The sequence below is a fragment of the Myiozetetes cayanensis genome, unplaced genomic scaffold, assembly GCF_022539395.1.
Source record: "Myiozetetes cayanensis isolate MyiCay16 unplaced genomic scaffold, myiCay2020 scf14, whole genome shotgun sequence".
Classification (NCBI taxonomy): Eukaryota; Metazoa; Chordata; class Aves; order Passeriformes; family Tyrannidae; genus Myiozetetes; species Myiozetetes cayanensis.
The window spans coordinates 12712885-12730946 of NW_026087048.1; the positions used below are offsets into that span (position 1 = coordinate 12712885).

Here is an 18062-nt window from a genome sequence, read left to right on the forward strand (position 1 = left end):
GTTCCCAGGAAACAAGCTCCATTCAATCCCATCTAACCCCTTAATGCCACCTAACGAACTCTGGCATTGCCATGCCTGGTTTTAGGATGACCTCACATTACCTTCATAGCTCTCCACTTCTTTGTGTTCAGTAGACACAGTGGGGTGAATTCCCTGAAATCCTGCCATGCACATCACTATCCTAAGGGAAAGGATCCTTGTGGATCCCTTCCAACTCAGAATATTCTGTAATTCTGATTCTGTGAAAAAATTCTTCTCAAGATCACGCACCACTTTAGGCCATTGTAGGCTACATCTCAGGCACTGAATCACAGCTCCTGCTCTCTGCACGGGCAAACGTGTCACAGGCAACCAAGTCACCATTTAATCAGCTGGGTAGTCTTGGAACTGTCATCTCCAGTTATTCCATCCAAGTTTTACCTCTCAAGGTCATTTCCCCAGCCAGTCTTCTCTGGCTTCATTGCAAGTTTGCAGAAAAGGACAATGAAGTCACTCCATCAGCACCTGCTTATCCAGCAGTGGCCAGGAAAAGATGCACCAAACCATTCAGCATCTACAAAGATGTTTCCAGCCAAGTTATCTTTCTCCTCCTCTGTACTCCTGGCACTTCAGTAATTAATTAATGCGCTTGCTATTCTTCACTAAGCTGTGGCAAACTGGATGCACTGAGGGATCCAGTTAGTATGAGGACAAGACACAGCAGGAGCATGCAGCTTTTGCACCCATTCACCCCCAGCATCCTCCTTCCTGCAGCCCCCATCCCTCAGGCTAAAGACAGATTTTTGGATTAAGGGACAAGATGAAAATTCACATCAGTTTATTTTACAGGAAAGCTGTAGAAAAGTGACAATTCTCCCACTTGACCTGGGAGAATTGAACCTTCACTACAGAGCTCACTGCAAGCTACCACAATCAAGTGCCAGAAAGACTGAGCCAGGTTTTGAGTGGATGGAGAAATGCTGCAAGTGATGTTTAAAAACACTACAAACTTTTAGAGTGGTCCTTAATTCCACTGCCACGTGCTTGCATCCAGTCTCCTACCAACTGAAGGCAGCTCTCATCTTCAGCACCAAATAAAAGGTCCTTGTTAAAAAGTGTGTTGTCCAGCTGGGATAACACTAAGTTTCCCATGCTCTCCTGGCTCCAAACTTCAGCTGAGAAGCTTTTTCCGTGAGTAAGTCCTGCTAAGGGGACGCTTCCTGGAAACCCTGATGTGGAATGGAGACAGCTCCTGGTCGGCAGCAGTTTGGACAGCATCAGACTCCTCTTCTACAAAAAACAGAAAGAATGCATGAAAGCCACAGTTTGCCAGAGTTCACTGATGACTCCAAGAAGCCAAATAACAACAGGAGACAAGTTGTTACCTTGGACACACCTCCTCCGAGTCGGCGGTGGGGACAGCAGCGGGGACTGGGTCAGGGCTAGAAGGCTGCTGGCCAAGAGTGTGCTCTTCAGGGGTGGAGTTGAGCCTGGAGAAGCACAGTGAGAAGCTGCAGCAAAACCACTCAACAACTCCAGCGTAAAGTCTCACACACAGCCTTTTATGCTACCTCAAAACTGCCATCAGTACAAGGGATACTTTATCTGAAACAAACCCTAGGCTGGCACGGCAGGTTTCTGGCATTTAAGGTAAACGGCGGCCTGGAATTAGCTCTTAGCACAGTTAGTTTTCTCAGGTGGTTTAGCAGAAGAGCGATTCACTCATATGAAACACAGTTTTCAGGTAACTCATATGTCCTGGAAGAAAACTGTTACAACCACCATGATCTGTAAATATAACCACAAGGGCTGTAGGTACAGAAAGTCTCTTACAGGACCACTTAAGGCTAAACACTGCTAATATTTTATGTCCTGACAATGGACTGATGTTGCTTTAAAGTTTGCCTGTTTTTCTCTAACATCTGTTGAATAAATAAGACACTGCCTCTGTATACAAACCTTTTCTTGCAAGAGGAAACAGACACTGAAGTTTAATGCAATGACTACAGAACAACACCTGCCACAGTCCCCTACCATGTAATTTCTACAACAATACCGGATTAAGTATTTGGATTAAGACCTTGTTTATAAAGCTGGGACAGCCTGAGGTCAGCTGAATCATCTGTACCCACAGCAAAAGCAAAGAGGCAGCTTAAACTTACACACCTACTGATACAACGTGATTGCTCGCACGGGAGTAATTTCTGATACCCACTTGCAACAGGCCCGCCACCATGGGCAGATGCAAAAATTGGAGCACCATTAAATACCAGCATCCACAGGACTAACCCTGTCATGGCTCCAGTCTGCACTGAAACAGCCCAAGACTTCAGAGCTGGACACTGGGCAGAAACAGCTAATGGCATCAACACAAACCCAAATAAATCATTAGCTGGGTGCAAGTGGGATCCTCCCTCCTCAAGTTCTCAAACTTTCCCTTTAATTCCTCCAGCCTCCTGCTCTTTCATATTTCTGATATCTCTCCCATCATTAATACACCACTGATGAACTCCTCCATGTCCAGTCTGCCTCTCACATAATTAACTTCCACGTCATCCACAAGCCACTCTGCCCTTCCACCTCATTTTCCCTCAGATAGTTATGTGGAAAACAATTGTTTTTGTCTAACCCCTATTTTTAACCATATCTGAACGTCAGTGGAGTGTCTTTTGGGCCACTTAATTACCTGACAAAAGGAAGACATCGTCATCCCCTAGACTACTGTGCTGCTCAAGTGTTTTGAGTGCACACATTCCTGGTTTCTCAGGAAGTAGAGAGTCTGTCCTTGATTTGCTTCTGTTTCCCTCATCTGTTGAAAAGCCAGTGAGATCCAGGCTGCACCTATCAGTGCACGACCTCTTGGCATCGTGATTCTCCTCCTTTTCTGGTGATAGGTAAGTAAAGACCCGCTTCTGAGGCTTCAAGCCAGAAGTTCCCATGGCAGAGTCCTCATCAGCCCTGGGTTCAGAGTCACTAGGAGATGGCTGATCCTGGAGCCTGCAAATCCCTTCCAGTTCAAATTCCCCAGGAATATTTGTTACTTTGCTGCTGAAGTTCTCTGAGATCCTCATCATTCTTTCTCTGCCTGCCGACATCCATGTCCGTTCGTCAGCATTCCTCTCGCTCTGGCCACAGCTCGTGCTGGCAGTGCTGCCTGCTGCTCTCTTTCTCCGAGGCCAGTCCTTGATGGCATCTGGGGTAGTCTTCCCCTTCTGCTTTGGAGAAGGCGTCTGGAGAACTCCTGCTTCCATGGGGAAGGGGGAAGTGACGTTAGAGGCACAGCTTGTTGGGGTGTATGACTGGCATATGTAGGTCTGGCCCACACCTTTCCCAGGTGTACTGTGGAAAGAACGACAGCAGGAGGGTGAAACACAGGCAGCTGCCAGTTTTCCTGGGTGCTTGCTACACAAGGTCATAGCAAGATCACTAAAGGGGCTTTCTCCTCCCTTGGGTTTGCTGGCACTTGCTTCAGGTTGAACTTCCAATGATGAGCAAGAGCCAATTTTCTTAATGCGAAGTTTGGGCAGGCCTGAAGCTTGCATTTCAATTTCAACTTCGTAAGTCGGTGGGCTGGCAGAAGGCAGTTTGTTACAGCTTTTAGGAGTGGAGAACTTGGCTACAAGTTGAGGATCTCCCATCCGTGCTGCAGCCTCCCGCTGCCTCCTGTCTGCAGTGCAGCGCAAGGAATAGGCTGTAGCAGACTTTGGCATAGGAGGCGACGTATTCAGGGCAGATCTGGAGCGTTTCTTAAGATTTGGAGCCTTCAGCCCCATATATTCTTCCCTCATCAGAGTTCTTGGTTCTGAGTCATCACCAACTGTTTGCAAATCACTTAGGAAGGACTCACAGGTGTTTGCACTGGAGATCCCCTCCTTAACCAGTGGCTCACAGTCTGTCTCAGCATCCTGTGCATGCACTTGCTCTCCAGCAAAAGGCTTTGGAGACAAAGGCTTTTCCAAATTTTCCAAGTCCTCTCTTGAAGGAGACTTTTGAGATGCTACATCCATCTGTTTATTTTTCTGCAATACAGGGATATTTTCAGTAACTTCGGACTGATGAGGCTGAAGGCTTTCTACAGAACAGTTACCACTATCGTGATGACTGTCCCTATTTTCAGAAGGTGCTGCACATACAAGCGTGAGGTTCTCTTCTCCAGAATCTGGTTCACAATTAGCCTGCTTGGATGTGTGAAGCAGGGACCTCAGGGAAGTGCCAGCAATAGCTGGAGACTTTTGAGAAGATGGTTTAGATGCACTAAGTTCACAGTCAGACTCCCCAGCCTGAGCGCGGGAAGCAGAGCAGATGGTCACAGCGTTCATGGAGCTTGCAGAGAGCAGAGAACTGCAGAGGGGCTCAAGCCTCACAACAAGCTGAGGTATTTCTGTACTCAGTGGGCTGGTAAACAACTTTGAACCAGGATCTTCATGTTTCCTGGGAGTCCTTTTAGTTGCTTCAGATAACGGATCAGACTGCCCCTGAGTTTCCTTTGTGAGGATTTGCCTCCGAGCACCAACTGGAGATGCTAATTTTGAGAGGTATCTCAAGGAACGTCTTGGAGTTTGCAGTTCTGCAGAACACCTTTCCTGGATGGCAGAAGGGGAAGAAGTAGTTGGATTTGAATCTATTGGAGGTAATAATGAGGCATTGAGTGGTGTGAACCCTTCATGTTCTGGTGTTTGTGAGACAGGCTCCTTGCAAGGAGGGGAAAGTCTTTGTGCTGCAGAACAGTCCTCAGAAGTTACTTGCAGTAAGTGAACCCCGTTACTTTCAGTTAACGCAGATGGTGACTTAACCCTTTGTGCAGGAGAAGAAAAGTACTTTCCCAAACACTTAGCTACAGTCTGCTTAGCTGCTGGACTTTTGCCAGGAGTCTTCTCCAGCTTCTGTGGTGTCCTGTGGGCAAGGCGAGGCGATCTCCTTGGTGGCTTACTGGCAGAATTCAGCAGCTTGCGGGCAAATTTATGAGGTGTTTTTCTAGGAGTCTGCAGGGGAAAAAATAAAGAATCATGCTCGTTCTATTCCAACAGTATCATCCACCCATCTCCTTATTTACTTCCTAAAGTTTAGAACACAACCCCCCATTTGATTAGACTTAACAAACTCTAAATTTAAGATGCAAAGGTCTGATTAAACATGAACAGAAAAACAGGATGGGAAGAAAGAGGTAGGGAGGTGATTTTTTCTACCTGACAGGAGGTCGGTTCCTCTAAGTGTAAGGAGTCTTTTCTCGTTCTCCTCTTTCCAGGTGAATGCTTCACTGCAGGACTATACTTGTCAGTGACTGCACCAAAGAAAAACCTCTTGGGAGTCTGTACAGGGGGGGTCTCTGAATGCTGCTTAAGGCCTGTAAAATGGAACAGTACAATTCAACTAACACCAACTAATGTGCCACAATTGTCTGAATCATTTCAGATGTAGGAAAAAGTGATGGAAAAAGATCATATCCATGACATTTTCTTTTCTAGCCAAATGTTAAAGCTTCATCAGAAATATGGTTATTTCCCAATATGAAATTAATATCCATCTGTAGAAAGAGCACTTGAATGGCAAAAAAAAAAAAATTACAAAATAGCTCAGCCTCTTATTCTATTTATAGCTTATAGCTTTAGATAGTTCTGGTTCATGACTAAGGATTCTAGTAAGTACAATATAAAGAACTAAGTGTCACCATTTTTAGCTGATAATCCTACTGAGAAAGCCAGCAAAGAAGATCCCATCAGTCACTGCTTTATGCTGCCACAGAGTAGACTGAAAGTAAGCTTTAGGATTTCTGTCCCATATTTTACAAGGATTTCACTGCATTTAAGGAATACAGACTGACAATCAGTGGTATTCTGTTAGATGGGCCTGACTGGTTTCTTAAGTTGGCAGTGAATTCATCCATGGAAATAGCTGCCTTACCATCCTCCAAATTCAGATTACCAATTAAAAATAATTACTGGGGATGAATTTCTGTCTACAGAAGATATTACATGACAGCTCTTAGCTTCTTACAGTCTCTTGTAGAGCCAAATCAAATCAAACTCAGAGCTATCCATGCCAGCTTTTCAGATCAGCAGTATCAGTCCGCTCAAATCCCAGTCAGTACCTTCTACATCCTGCAGTGCACAGCTCTCCTTTTCTTGTCCCTGGTGGACGCGCTGAGAATTCTTTGAGCTCGGTTGCGTAGTGGAATAGAAAGCACTGGAGCAGGTCCTGTTCAAAGACAGCTGTTTGATGCGAGGGCTTCTTCTCAAACTTGCTTCTGAAAAGGTAAGAACGTCGGACACTGAGCCTTCCTTCTCCCTCAGCAATGGGCATGTCATCAGGAACAGTTTGTAACTGAAACAGACACACTCCAAGAAGGAAATTCCCTACAACAAACTGTCTCACACAGGGAGGCAAGTGTGTGAAGAAGAAAGCTTCAACTTTCTTGGGGATTTGGAATCTTTATGCATACAAATCTCCTTCAAACTATGATGTCCCCTCCTCTAAGTCACAATTACTCTCATTCCTCTCTAGCAATTATATGGAAAGGAATGCTAGAAAAGCCACATTCAATGCAAGTTACATCCAGGTTAAAAGACTGGTTAATTCTCTTGTCTCTTTTTGCTCATGATTTCATCTTCCTGCTTGCCCAGCCATGCTGTTTTCCTCTTCCTTCCTGGGATAAGGAACAGCAGTAGCCAACATAAGAGACACTCCATAGAGCCAGGTGGTTGTCTGTTACAGCAGGAATCAGAGCAGTATTAAGGTCACAGCACAACATGGTGAAGTTACATTAAAAGAAAAGCATGTGCTGGCTTGACAGTAATTACAGCAGCTCAGAATCTTGTTCACCCTCAAAGTCCTTCATGCATTTTCACTTAAAAGAGTTAATATCTACCTCTCTTTCTTAACTTCTACTATACAGGGTTGTTAAAGCAGTCAGCAGCAAGTGGCTCTATCAGAGGCAGCTGTGCTCCACCAACAGAACAGTACACCACTGTTGTGATGACTACTCGTGAATTACATCAATTGAAACACGCTTATCTTATGAGCTACAACACAGCCAAAACACCTTTCATGAAAAAAATCACTGCTTACCATATATAGCCTTCTCTGGAGATTCTTCTACAACACCAGTGTCACAATCTGGATCAGAAGACCTTGAGAAACAATGACATTTTGGTCTTAGCATACTGAGCACACTGACAGGAACAAAACTTACCCCAGGACTAAAAGCAGTACTGTGTCCTACACCAATATGTTGCTTTGTGGGCTACGCTAAGTGAGCAATTAGTGAGCACTTTGCCTCCTATTAACACATGACTTAGCAGTGGTTACTCCCTAGCTGTACAGGTAGCAGTTCTACGTGGAAATAAATGCTAGAATTCAACATGGAGTCCACAAAATACAGCACAAGCCTTTTCAGAAGCCCTTGAATCAGCAACTGAACCTAAAGAGACATTAGCTGCAGTAATGAAAGCAGCCTGACTTACATGATGAAAGCAGCAATAGTCCCCCCCCCCACACACTTAAGCAATGGAACTCAGCCCCCACTGGTTCTCTTACTGCCTAAAGTAAAGATGACACTTTGACCACAAAGATACTTGGTACTTGTGCTCATAACCATTAATTAGACATCCAGTACTTACTGAAAAAATTCAGAAAGAACTTAACTCACCGGCCTTTGATCTGTTTATGTAGGAGTCTCCTGGAGACCTGCTTATGTAGTGGTGTTTCTGCAACTCTCTTGGTCAACAACTTGCGATGATCTAAAAATCATGCAAGAGCTATAACATCACACAATTATAAAGCACTTGGGACAAGTAAATAAATACAGTTTTGTACAGGCTTCAGCTTAAGGACAGTCCATATAGAATCACTGTGCATCAGCCTCCCAGCTATCATGATTTTGGAGTCCAGTGTCCACACCTCCTTCCCACTCAGTATTATTATTAGTACCATGTCAGACAGAGTTAATCTACTGAGATTTCTTCATTTTTCTTTCACAGATCCTTTTTTAACCAAAAATTTTTAACATTAGATTTCTTTGAGACATAGAGTTCAGTAAAAAATAGGTTTCAGTTTCAATGCCATCAGTATTCACCCTCCAAACACCACAGCAATGGCCACCTTTACTCTTCATTAAAAAACAGATTATAATTGTTTCATAAAACTGAGAATGCAAAAATAGGAATTTTAGCAAAAGCTCTTCCACAACAATCCTACACGTGCAAGTCATGTCCTACCTTTGGTGCCTTCATCAGTGCATTTGTATTTTAAGCCTTCCACAGCAGATACTGACTGGCTTCTAAGCATCTTTTTCAGAGACCTTTTCGATGGTGAAAGTATCTCTTCATTGAAGAGGTTCCTCCTTACCTTTGTAACCTCTGTGAAGCAAGAAAAGCAAGAAAAGATCAGATTAAAATTAGGAGAAAAAAAAACGAAAAAAAACCAACTCACAGGAAGGTAATTTTTCAGGACAATAGAAATGGGAAAAATACACCAGCACGGAAAGACAACTTTTTAGAGGCCACAAAGCATTGAAAAGTTGTTTTTTCTGCTACTGGAACATGTCCTCCTCTAAATCCGTTCCAGATTCTTTTATAATATTGTATTATTTGCATTATCCCAATAGTAAGCTACAAGCAGGTGCCATAGCAAAAAAAGCAGCCAGTCAGTGTCCCATGTGGAGCAGCATTAGGTGCACTACAAAATCTGAACTGAAATTCACTGATCCAGAGAACACAATTGGGATTTATTTTTATTAATTATTTTGTGGAGTGACATCCTGTTTCCAGATATTGGAATCCAATATTGGCCCCATTTTCTTTTCAGGACAGAGAAGATAGACAAAATTTCAAGATTGAAGGAAGAACAGAAAGGGTTTTTTTGAGGATGCAGGATTTAAGTTTTCTGCATATTAACACACAGAATCCCTCAAAGTTTTTGCAGAATTCAGCATAACTTCCTACTGATTTCCAACGTGCCTCAGCATAATTTCATTGTGGCTCACTAAATTTTACAGGGAGAACATGTGCTGAAGATGCACCTTTCCATGAAAAAGCTAAAAGTCAATATACCTTGCACTGCTTCTTTCTGCAACACAGGCATCTGTTGGGACTTCTCAGGAGCAAGGTAAGAACGAGAGTTCTCCTGAAACAAACAAGAAATCAGCCTCACCAGCAGCGCAGTGTTATGTTTAATTACAAATATTAACTGTAAGCTCTGAACCACGCACTTCAATTTCTCCTTCAAGGCAATTTGATCTCTGTACAGCTGACACAGGGCACACTTACTAGGGGAATACAGAGCAAGACTGTTTTGCACTCCAGTGTCACAACTCACACACAACCCTTTTGGAAGAGTTTTACCTTTCTGATTGGATTCTTGGCCATCTTGGGAATTTCAATTTGACGCAAGTTCTGTGGTGCTTCTGTCATGCTCCTGTGTCTGGCTAACACGTGATTCCTTTAGAAAGTATACAAACTTTAAGTTAGCATAAGACCAGAAGTGCAGTTATCAACCTACTGACAATTAAAGTTAGGTTTGACTCTAGAGACAGGAAGTATTTACCTGAATTCAGATTACAAACTGCTTTAGTACCTCACTTACAACAGCAGTGAGAGATGATTCGCAATATAAATAGCTATTCCTAAGTTTAAGGTTGGTATTGAAGCTCATTCACAATTTACTAAAAGATACACAGAATTCCCAACATAGAGATCTACAGTAAATCAGTTTTAACTTTAACAATACAGGGTCACCTACTGCAGAGCAAAATATCCCTTAAGATACTCATGAACTTCACTTTTGCATAAGATGCAAATACATAATCAAGATTATATTTTCATACAGTCAACAATGGCAAGTTAAAATGAAAAATTAGAGCCCTTAATATTTCTTCCAGGCTTGAAGAGATATGGGCAGGTTGCCCCAACCAGCTATTCAGCAACAGAAACCTGCAGCTTAGATAACTCCTCGGTCACAGCCCAGGCTTCAACAAAAAGCTGCCTCCTGTTTGGAATTATTACCTTCTCTTTTGGGCAGATCTGGTGCGCAGCTCCTCCAGCTGGTCACTCTCTGTGCGAACAGTGCTGGGAGTCAAGACAGACGATAAAGATGGTGGAAGGCCTGGAGATTTGCTGTCCAGAGTCATTGAGTCATCACTGAAGAAGTCTGAAGGCAGAACAGCTGCCAGCTTTGGGGGTATTTGTGTACCGAGACCATAGTAAATATCTCCAAGAGTCTTTGGTATAGAATTCATGTACCTGGAGCATCAGAGAGAACCCACAATGGATACATTCCCACTCAAACTTGTTGGTGTTTCACTCCCAAGGTTTGAACTAAATCCTTGTTCTTCTACGTTAATTAAAAAAGCAACCAAATATCAACTGTTTTTTTAAATTAGTTTACTTACTTATCAGCTGCTTCGTCTTTAATCAAAATATAAATGTAACAAAAAGTCTAAATTTCTGCAAATTACAAAGATGCAGTAAATCAAAGCTGTAGATTGCTGCCCACTCACAGACAACATCCAACCAAAACCACAGTCCCCAGTAACACTTCAGTCATGCAAAAGAACTTACAATTCCAGTATTTCCTCTAGAAACTTTGTAAGATACCCCGGGTCTTCAGTCAGACATAAAATGCGCAGCATATCTGTCATCTGGAAGAGAAAGTCAGGTGGGAAAATGGATTAAGTTGCGACAGCTGCAGCATCAGATATTTTAGGAAGGAATGGAGTGTTAGAGTAATATCAAAGGAAAACTGCAGGTTCCAGGTCTGCATTTCTAGTGCCACCCAGAAGCGCAACTTGGTCTATAATTTACTTGCCTCTTCCAACAGCTGCTCCATTTCGTCACCGTTGCTTTGCAGCGAAGGGCACTGAAGGCACAACTCAAGGCGCAAAAATACCTGAAGTCGGCACCTAAGAAAACAAGTAATTATCCACTACCTTTTTTCTAATGGAAGCAGCATATTTACTGCAAAAGGTGTGCTCAAAAAAAGCAATGGGAAGGGAAGTAGCTCCTTTTGACAGCATAATCTAGTTAGCATTTCATTTTGGTGGCAGGGGAGATGCCTCATTTCAGATATAGGCTGCACTGCTTATCACACAGCATGGGCATATTTGCATTTAATGAAACGGTTTTACTGTGACCAGAGATTCTCCTTGAAATATTTGCCCCATGTCAATACTTTTCCATTTGTACAAAAAAGCCACCATTAAAAATTGCTAACCAACTCCACAGAATCTCAGAAACTGAAGTAAATATGGTGTCTCATACTCTCTGACTTTGGTCTCCTTCTGTGAGCCATGCTGTTGTCTGAGCATTTTGCTGGTCTTCAGGAGATGGTTTCTGATTCTTTCCACACAGGCTACCTGCAAATACACATAATTAAAATAAATCCTTCAATTCTGTTCCCTGTCTATAGGGCAGGTTTCCCCCCACAACTCTGGTCATCCCCCCAACCCATTCTTTCGGAAGTAGCTCTTTTTTTTTCTTTTCTTTCAAGGAAAGGAATTATCTTTTCTTTCATTAGCAAAGACAATGAGAAATAAAAAAACTTTGAGCTTGAAATCACAAAAGTCACCTGCAGCTTCAGGCCTTCCTCAGTTACTATGGATTTGTTTCTTACAGTATTTTTCTTAAATTATTCAGAAGTTTACCAATTTTGGTTTCAGGTTATTTTAAGTCTATGCATAGTGTTAAAGACTGTAAATACCTTCTTTAAAATATGTTTTTCAAGAACGTATTTTTAAAAATATTGTCTTTGAAATTAGAATTTGGAAGGAGGTCAATGTAAAGGAAAGACATCTATTGCAACCTTTAGCAAAGGTGTAAATGGGCAACTAAACTGGATTTTCCTACATTCTTGACAACTACCCAGTTTGTCACTATTGAGTCAACAGATAGAAGCAGTGAGTGGTTGTGGTTTTGATTATGTGCAACTGCATATAAAACTTCAGAGATGAAGGAAAGGTAGCCAGAAATAGTAAAAACTCCAACTTCCAGATCAGTAACAACCCTGCCCACATGCTCTTACCTACCTCTTTCTCTTTGGCATCTTGTACTTTCAAGAACCTTTTAATGGCCACGATCATATTCTGGGCACACACAGATAACTGAATTCCCTCAGCAACAGCCTTCTGGTAGCTCTCTCTCAAGTGGGACTGCAACTCCTCCTCTGTTTGGAAGTCTGCAAGGGAAATGGTCTGTGTTAACTAAACGCCTGTTTAGCACAACTTACTGATAAAATACTCATCCCAGCTGAGGAGGGGAACAGAGGAGATCAAAATATATTTTCTCCAGCAAAGATGCATCCAGCCCATACAACACTAACAGAACCATTCCCAGGTCCGGACCCATGACATTATTAGAAGTTAAATCAAGTTTATAATCAACAATCAAAAGTTTGCTTAATGTCAGCAAACTTTCAGGCTACTATAGCAGTCAAGAAATGCCCTTTATTTCTACCTAATTAGTAAATAGGACTACAATTCCAGTTACACCTTGATGGGTGCTTCCCTTATTGCTTTTTTCAGATGGATACAAGGCAGGGATATATCAGGATACGAAGATACCAGGACTTAACACACACCAATTGGTATTTTAAGTGCCTTTTCCTTTCCTTCCACCTTTGCATCCAATCTTTTTGCTGAAAGCTTCTGTGGAACCTTCTCATTCACTGCTGGCGGCACAGCATCAGGTTGAAACTTCTGAGCTTTTACATTCAGTCTTGCTACATTGAGCATCTGCAGGGATCTGGACATGGTCTTCATCTTCTGCCTGACTGGAGTTCGGGGAACCCCACCTGCAATGCCATCAAAAAGGAGTTTTACCATCAGGGACAATGGGGCAGGAACTCTGCCTGAGGCAGAGCACAACACTGAAGTCTGTGTTACTGTCAAGTGAGATTAGTAACATTCTGGAGGAGAACATGGCCCAAAGGTTGGGCATTTCTCCATGAAATCAATGTACAGGCAGTGCAGCTACTTCTCCAAGTAAAAAGTAGATGAAAACTATGGCTTTGCATAAGAACTTATATAGGTATAATGAAAAGTTATATATGTACTAAGCAATCTTATATCACAGAAATAGGAACAACTGACAGAGCAGGACTTGGGGATATATCAGATCAGGGTAAAATCAACTGTGGTTAGTGTAGGGAAATGAAATTATTAAATTCTTCTAGAAAAAAAGGGTTTTTTCTTTATTAAGAACAAAGTTGAGAGGTTGTAATATTTACTAGTAGTTGGAGCAGTCCTTGTTTCAAACTGCAGAGCTCTGCATGCTGCTTTTAACAGTTTTGTCAGTCACTGCACAGCCTTGAATTACAGTAATTTGGTTTCTACTACTGCAAATGAGACTGTCCCCAAATAAAAAAATCTAAAGCATGCCACTACCCAGTAGAGTACAGATCTCTGGGGTTCATGCTTCATCTTTTATTGCCAACAGGCACACATAATCCCAAAGTATACATACGCCTTTTTTTGTTATTTCCTGGTCCAGTTGTAGCAGATGTTTCACTGAATTTTCTCTGGTACAGCTCAGACAGACTTTCTGAGAGCTCCACATCAGACTGGTCTGCATCATCCTTCCCGTTAGCACAAGGGACCTGCAGAAGCCTACATGAAAGAGCAAACCAATATAGTTGTCAAAAATAGATGGGAATGGGAATTATCCATGTGGAAAAAACCAAGGCTTTCCTAGATTCCAGTCCACAGCAATGCAGTGCAAGTAGCACATGCCAAGAACTCCATCACCTGTTCCCCAACACACTTAAGACATATAGAAAACCCAAACCACCTTTAAAAGGGTCACACCAAGTTGGAAACAAGCATTACATTGATGTACAATTGATACACCACTGCTCTGTACCCCAAAACCATGTAAGTAGCTTTGTGCTTCCTAACTACCTTGCTTTAGGCTTTTTTTTTGTTTCACTCAGCAAGCTCTTTGAAGAAAGCAAGCTCATTCATTACAAGTAAATACCAACTGTGAGAACACAACCACTATCTTCAGTATCTTGCAGTGGATCTTATCATACCATAAGAAAAGCTAAAGTCTGACATTTCCCAAGTAGATTAATGTAATTCTAAGTGACCTGTATCACTCCTGAGTCAGTCAAGATTTTAATCTGCATAAACTGCTACCCAAACATCCCGTTCCCAGGTCCTTTTGTCTATACACCAACAGATAATTAAGCAAAAGCCCACTGAAAACTTGAGTATAGAATTAAAAGCACTAGAATAGCACTTAATTCTAGAACTCTAAGCAATGCTACAGCCATGTTCCTTTGACAGGAAGCAGAAATTCTTGATTATTACTCATAGGAGACACATTTCAGAAAAATACCTGAATGACTCCATCAGATCTGAGCTTGCTCCACAGGCATTTGATGCAGGGTACCATGTTTCCAGCACTGAAGGATGCCAGCCCCCTGTATGGGACAGTTCCCGTTGGACCCACTCTGGCACTGGAGTTCCTTCTCCTGTGAGCACACACACACACAAATTAGAAAAACTAAATTAAGTGGCAAAAGGTCTCAGCCTTCACAGAGGCTCCCCAACCTTTGATCCTGGAGAGGCAATTTCATAGCTAATACAACAGGTTTTGAGACTCCTGAGAAGATTCACTCGAACACAAAACAGCCACTTTACCCAAAGGCTTTACTGGCCAGGGATGGCCTACGTGACACATTCTAGGAAACCTTCTAAAAACTTGTCTCCAAACACACATAGTTGCACATTATCTACAAGCTAATGGAAGCTAACACTTTGTCAATAAAACAGAAAGGTACAACCATGCAGATTTCTGCATCACCTGAGCTACAGCTGACAAAATGAACAAGTCATAAAAATGAGAGATGCCTCACTGAGAACATCATTAGCTTTAGATTTTTCCACTCTAAATCAGATCGAGAGATCAAAAGAGGGCGAGTTTTGCATTTCCTGACACCTACCCAGACTGGCCAGAGGATCTTCCACCGACATGTCAATTTTACTCAACACACTATTCACAATCTCTGGGAGATGAAGAGCAGAGTCTTGGGAAGAGTCCTCTACTATGGCTCCTTCCAGGCTGCATCGATGAACTTCAGCAGCCTTCTCAGTACCAAGCACAGTCAGAACTGCAGCACCCTCAGAAAGCGGTGACAGAACAGCAGTGCAGGGGCACCAAGTTTTAGACAGAGATACCTCAGCAACCTACATTTAAAAAGAAAAAAAAAAGGGAAAAGAAAAATGTTTACTTCATCTATAAATATGAAGACCTAAGGAGCACAGATACTTTCCAAAGAGGTTATAGACTTGCATGACCTAAAGAATGTTCTGAATTTAGATTCAAATGAGCAATTTGCAGTGCAGCAATTACCACCATCATTGTCTTCTCAACACAATACTGTCACCTCTCTTGTCACAGCTCATTTCAGAATAGGTATTAGTTTGAGACAAAGAGGAATATTTACCATGTGCAGTCCTTCAATCACCAGAGTCCTTAACAGCTGATGAAACAGTGACCTGTTACATCCTGCCTGCTCAGCCTGAGAGCTCTGCACTACCCAGCTCTCTGTGAGGAAGTGGCCAGCCTGTACCAAGTTCCAACCCATCAAGTTTCCTTTCAGGAAGATGTTGACTGGACACTGCAGTTGTCTTTGGCCCATGGCAAGAGGTTCCAGGATCACAGCACAGCTTTCCTGCTTCTTTCCTCCTGTGCAAGGATAGGATAAAGTAAAAGTCTGAAGGCAAGTAAAATGGGTTTTCCTATCCAGGTGAAGATACAACTTCAGTGCAAAAAAGATGATTTCCAAGATTAAAAGGGGAATATACTCAACCATATCATTACAGAATTGACCTCTTCCCCAGCCTCTGGAGGAGCTCAGTGCATGAAGGGACCACTGAAGAAAGGGCCCATGCACGCTGCATACTGCTTTAAAGCTAACTTGTTTTCTTTTGAAAGGGCTTTTTATCTGTATCCTTATTTTAGATAAACTGAATAATTGTATTCTTAAGAAAAGGGAGTACACTGCTATAAGGTGGGACCAGCAAAGAGCTCTCCATCCAAAAGTCTAGAAGCATGGAAGACTGAAGAGGCTAAATCAGAAATATGGGCTAACAGCTCTCAGAGGAACTAGAACACATCCTGAACTTTTTTTTTTTTTTTAATGGGCTTTTAAATACTGAAGTTACTTCTACACATACTATTCACAAGGGAAGGTCATCAAGGACCTGATGAGAGCTCAGTTACCAGCATGCAAATCTATATTTTTCTTTTCTTTTATTACCAGGCATGCTGAGAAACAACGTTCCTTCTTGCTGGGGAAACACCGATCGATACACAGAGGGCTTCGAGAACAAGCAGTTCAGAGTCGCATCCAGGGGCAGGAGTGTGGTCCAAGGCACTGGGAAACTGGAGTCTCCAAGAAAGGACCGAGCAACATCTGCCCTAGGGTGACTCAAACAGTGCACCAAGGCTCCAGCTGGCAAAATGGTGCCTCCCGTCTGACGGATCAGTTCAAACATTGTCCAGTATCCAACATGATCCGGGGCTTCGATCAGCTGGAATAAATAACAGAGAGGTCTCAAGTTAACGTCGGCAGTGAGAGAACCTTCATCCAAACAAAGAAAAATTGAATGCTTTTAGCAAAACTGGCATATGAAACAGATACAAAGCATCTAAACACGGTGCTTTCCAAGTGCTTTTATGGACATTATCAGCCTTCACAGGAACCAGATCAAGAAAACACAATTCCCACTGATTTAAGAGCTAGCCAAAATTTTCAAGCTTAGGTTTTTGAATCTGTTATCCACACACCTGAACCATGAGATTGCTTATCTGCAATTCCTAATAGCTGTAACTCCCCCTAACTCAAAGCAAAAGGGGACCCATCAATAAACACTGTACAGCTACTCAGCTGTAGATGTATCTCAGCCTCCACGTGGATGATTCTGAGTTTCCAGTCCCTTGCTGAAGACTATGTGGCAGTAACTGAGAAGCTTTCACTACCACCCAAAAACTAGAGCAGAAAACTGTTCCCTCCTTGTTATACAGGAGGACAGCGTGCCAGGCGGCCCGTCAGTGCTCAGAGCTGAGAGCTGTGCGGTACAACCTCGTTACCTGAGCCCGCTCGGCGGTGTCCACCCAGAACAGCGTGATCTTCTGCTCCGCCAGCAGCTCCTGGACACTCCTGGGCAGGAGCTTCTCCGCCAGCTCCTGCACCGTGGGCGGCTCTCCAGGCGAGGAGGGGGCATCGCTCCCCGACACGAACCGCCGGAGCTCCCTCCGCGAGTGCGGGCAGGGCGAGAAGAGGAACACGGCGTTCACGAAGCCCTCGGGGGACGCCTCGGGAGGCTCCGGGCCGGCCGGCCCCGTCCTGTGGCTCCTGCGGGGCGGCTTGGCCGGGGACGCGATCTCCGGGCGGTCCCACTGGAAGTCGAGCAGCGTCTCCTTGAGGCCGCTGTGGGTGAGGGCGGCGCGGGGCGCGGGGCCGGGCAGGGCGGCCGAGGGCCCCCGCGCCCGGAGCCGCTCCGCCAGCTCCTCCTCGAACCGCTCCCAGGCGCGGGGGCCCGGCGGGCGGAACCCGCCGCCCCGTGAGGCGCCGCCGCGGCCGCCGAGCGAGTCGAAGAAGCGGAAGGCCCAGCGGAGGCGGGCGAGGCCGAGGCGGCAGCCCAGCAGCGTGAGGAGGCGGAGGGCGCCGCGCTGGAGCGGCGCCCGGCGCGCGGGGCCGGCGGTGTCCAGCAGGAACACGGCGCTGCGGGAGCTCGACATGGCGAGCGCCCCTCACGCCGCCGCCGCCGCCGCCCGCCCGGCCCGGCACGGCCACTCGCGCCCTCGGCCCGCGCGCGCCCCCATTGGCTGCCGCCGAGCGCCGCGCCCCGCCCACCGCCCCGCTCCTCGCTCTCCCATTGGCGGGAAGGCCCGCGATGAGCCGGGAGGGGCGGGGCCGGCGCGCGGGGCGAGCCCCATTGGCCTCCGCCGGTTTAAAATTTAAAGGCGGCGGGACGGCGCGTGGCAGTGACGTCAGGGGGGCGTGGTGCCGTGACGTCACGTGTTGAGGTCGTGACGTCATGGAGGCGGTCGGCGGGTCCCGCAGGGCACCGGGGCTGAGCCCTGCCC

General features: G+C 44.5%; 1 protein-coding gene across 1 annotated transcript; it reads right to left on the reverse strand.

Moving 5' to 3' along the window:
• Positions 1-812: 812 nt before the first annotated feature.
• TICRR (TOPBP1 interacting checkpoint and replication regulator) lies at positions 813-17714 on the reverse strand. Its single transcript, XM_050309489.1, has 22 exons — positions 17064-17714; positions 16231-16504; positions 15415-15656; positions 14911-15154; positions 14304-14439; positions 13431-13573; positions 12547-12759; positions 11992-12144; positions 11232-11322; positions 10780-10873; positions 10533-10612; positions 9978-10214; positions 9318-9414; positions 9027-9099; positions 8193-8333; positions 7625-7715; positions 7045-7106; positions 6068-6223; positions 5166-5323; positions 2666-4961; positions 1365-1469; positions 813-1269 (listed from the first exon to the last, which is right to left on the reverse strand). Exons 1-22 carry the CDS (start codon positions 17712-17714, stop codon positions 1151-1153), a joined length of 5856 nt encoding a protein of 1951 aa, XP_050165446.1. The 3' UTR covers positions 813-1150.
• Positions 17715-18062: the final 348 nt, after the last annotated feature.

Coding starts and splice junctions, on each gene's coding strand:
- TICRR (XM_050309489.1), bottom strand. CDS start 17,714: ATGTCGAGCTCCCGCAGCGCCGTGTTCCTGCTGGACACCGCCGGCCCC. Junction 15,155..15,414: donor TGATTGAAGGACTGCACATG/GTAAATATTCCT, acceptor TTTTAAATGTAG/GTTGCTGAGGTATCTCTGTC. Junction 6,224..7,044: donor TCCAGAGAAGGCTATATATG/GTAAGCAGTGAT, acceptor TTACCTTTTCAG/AAGCAAGTTTGAGAAGAAGC.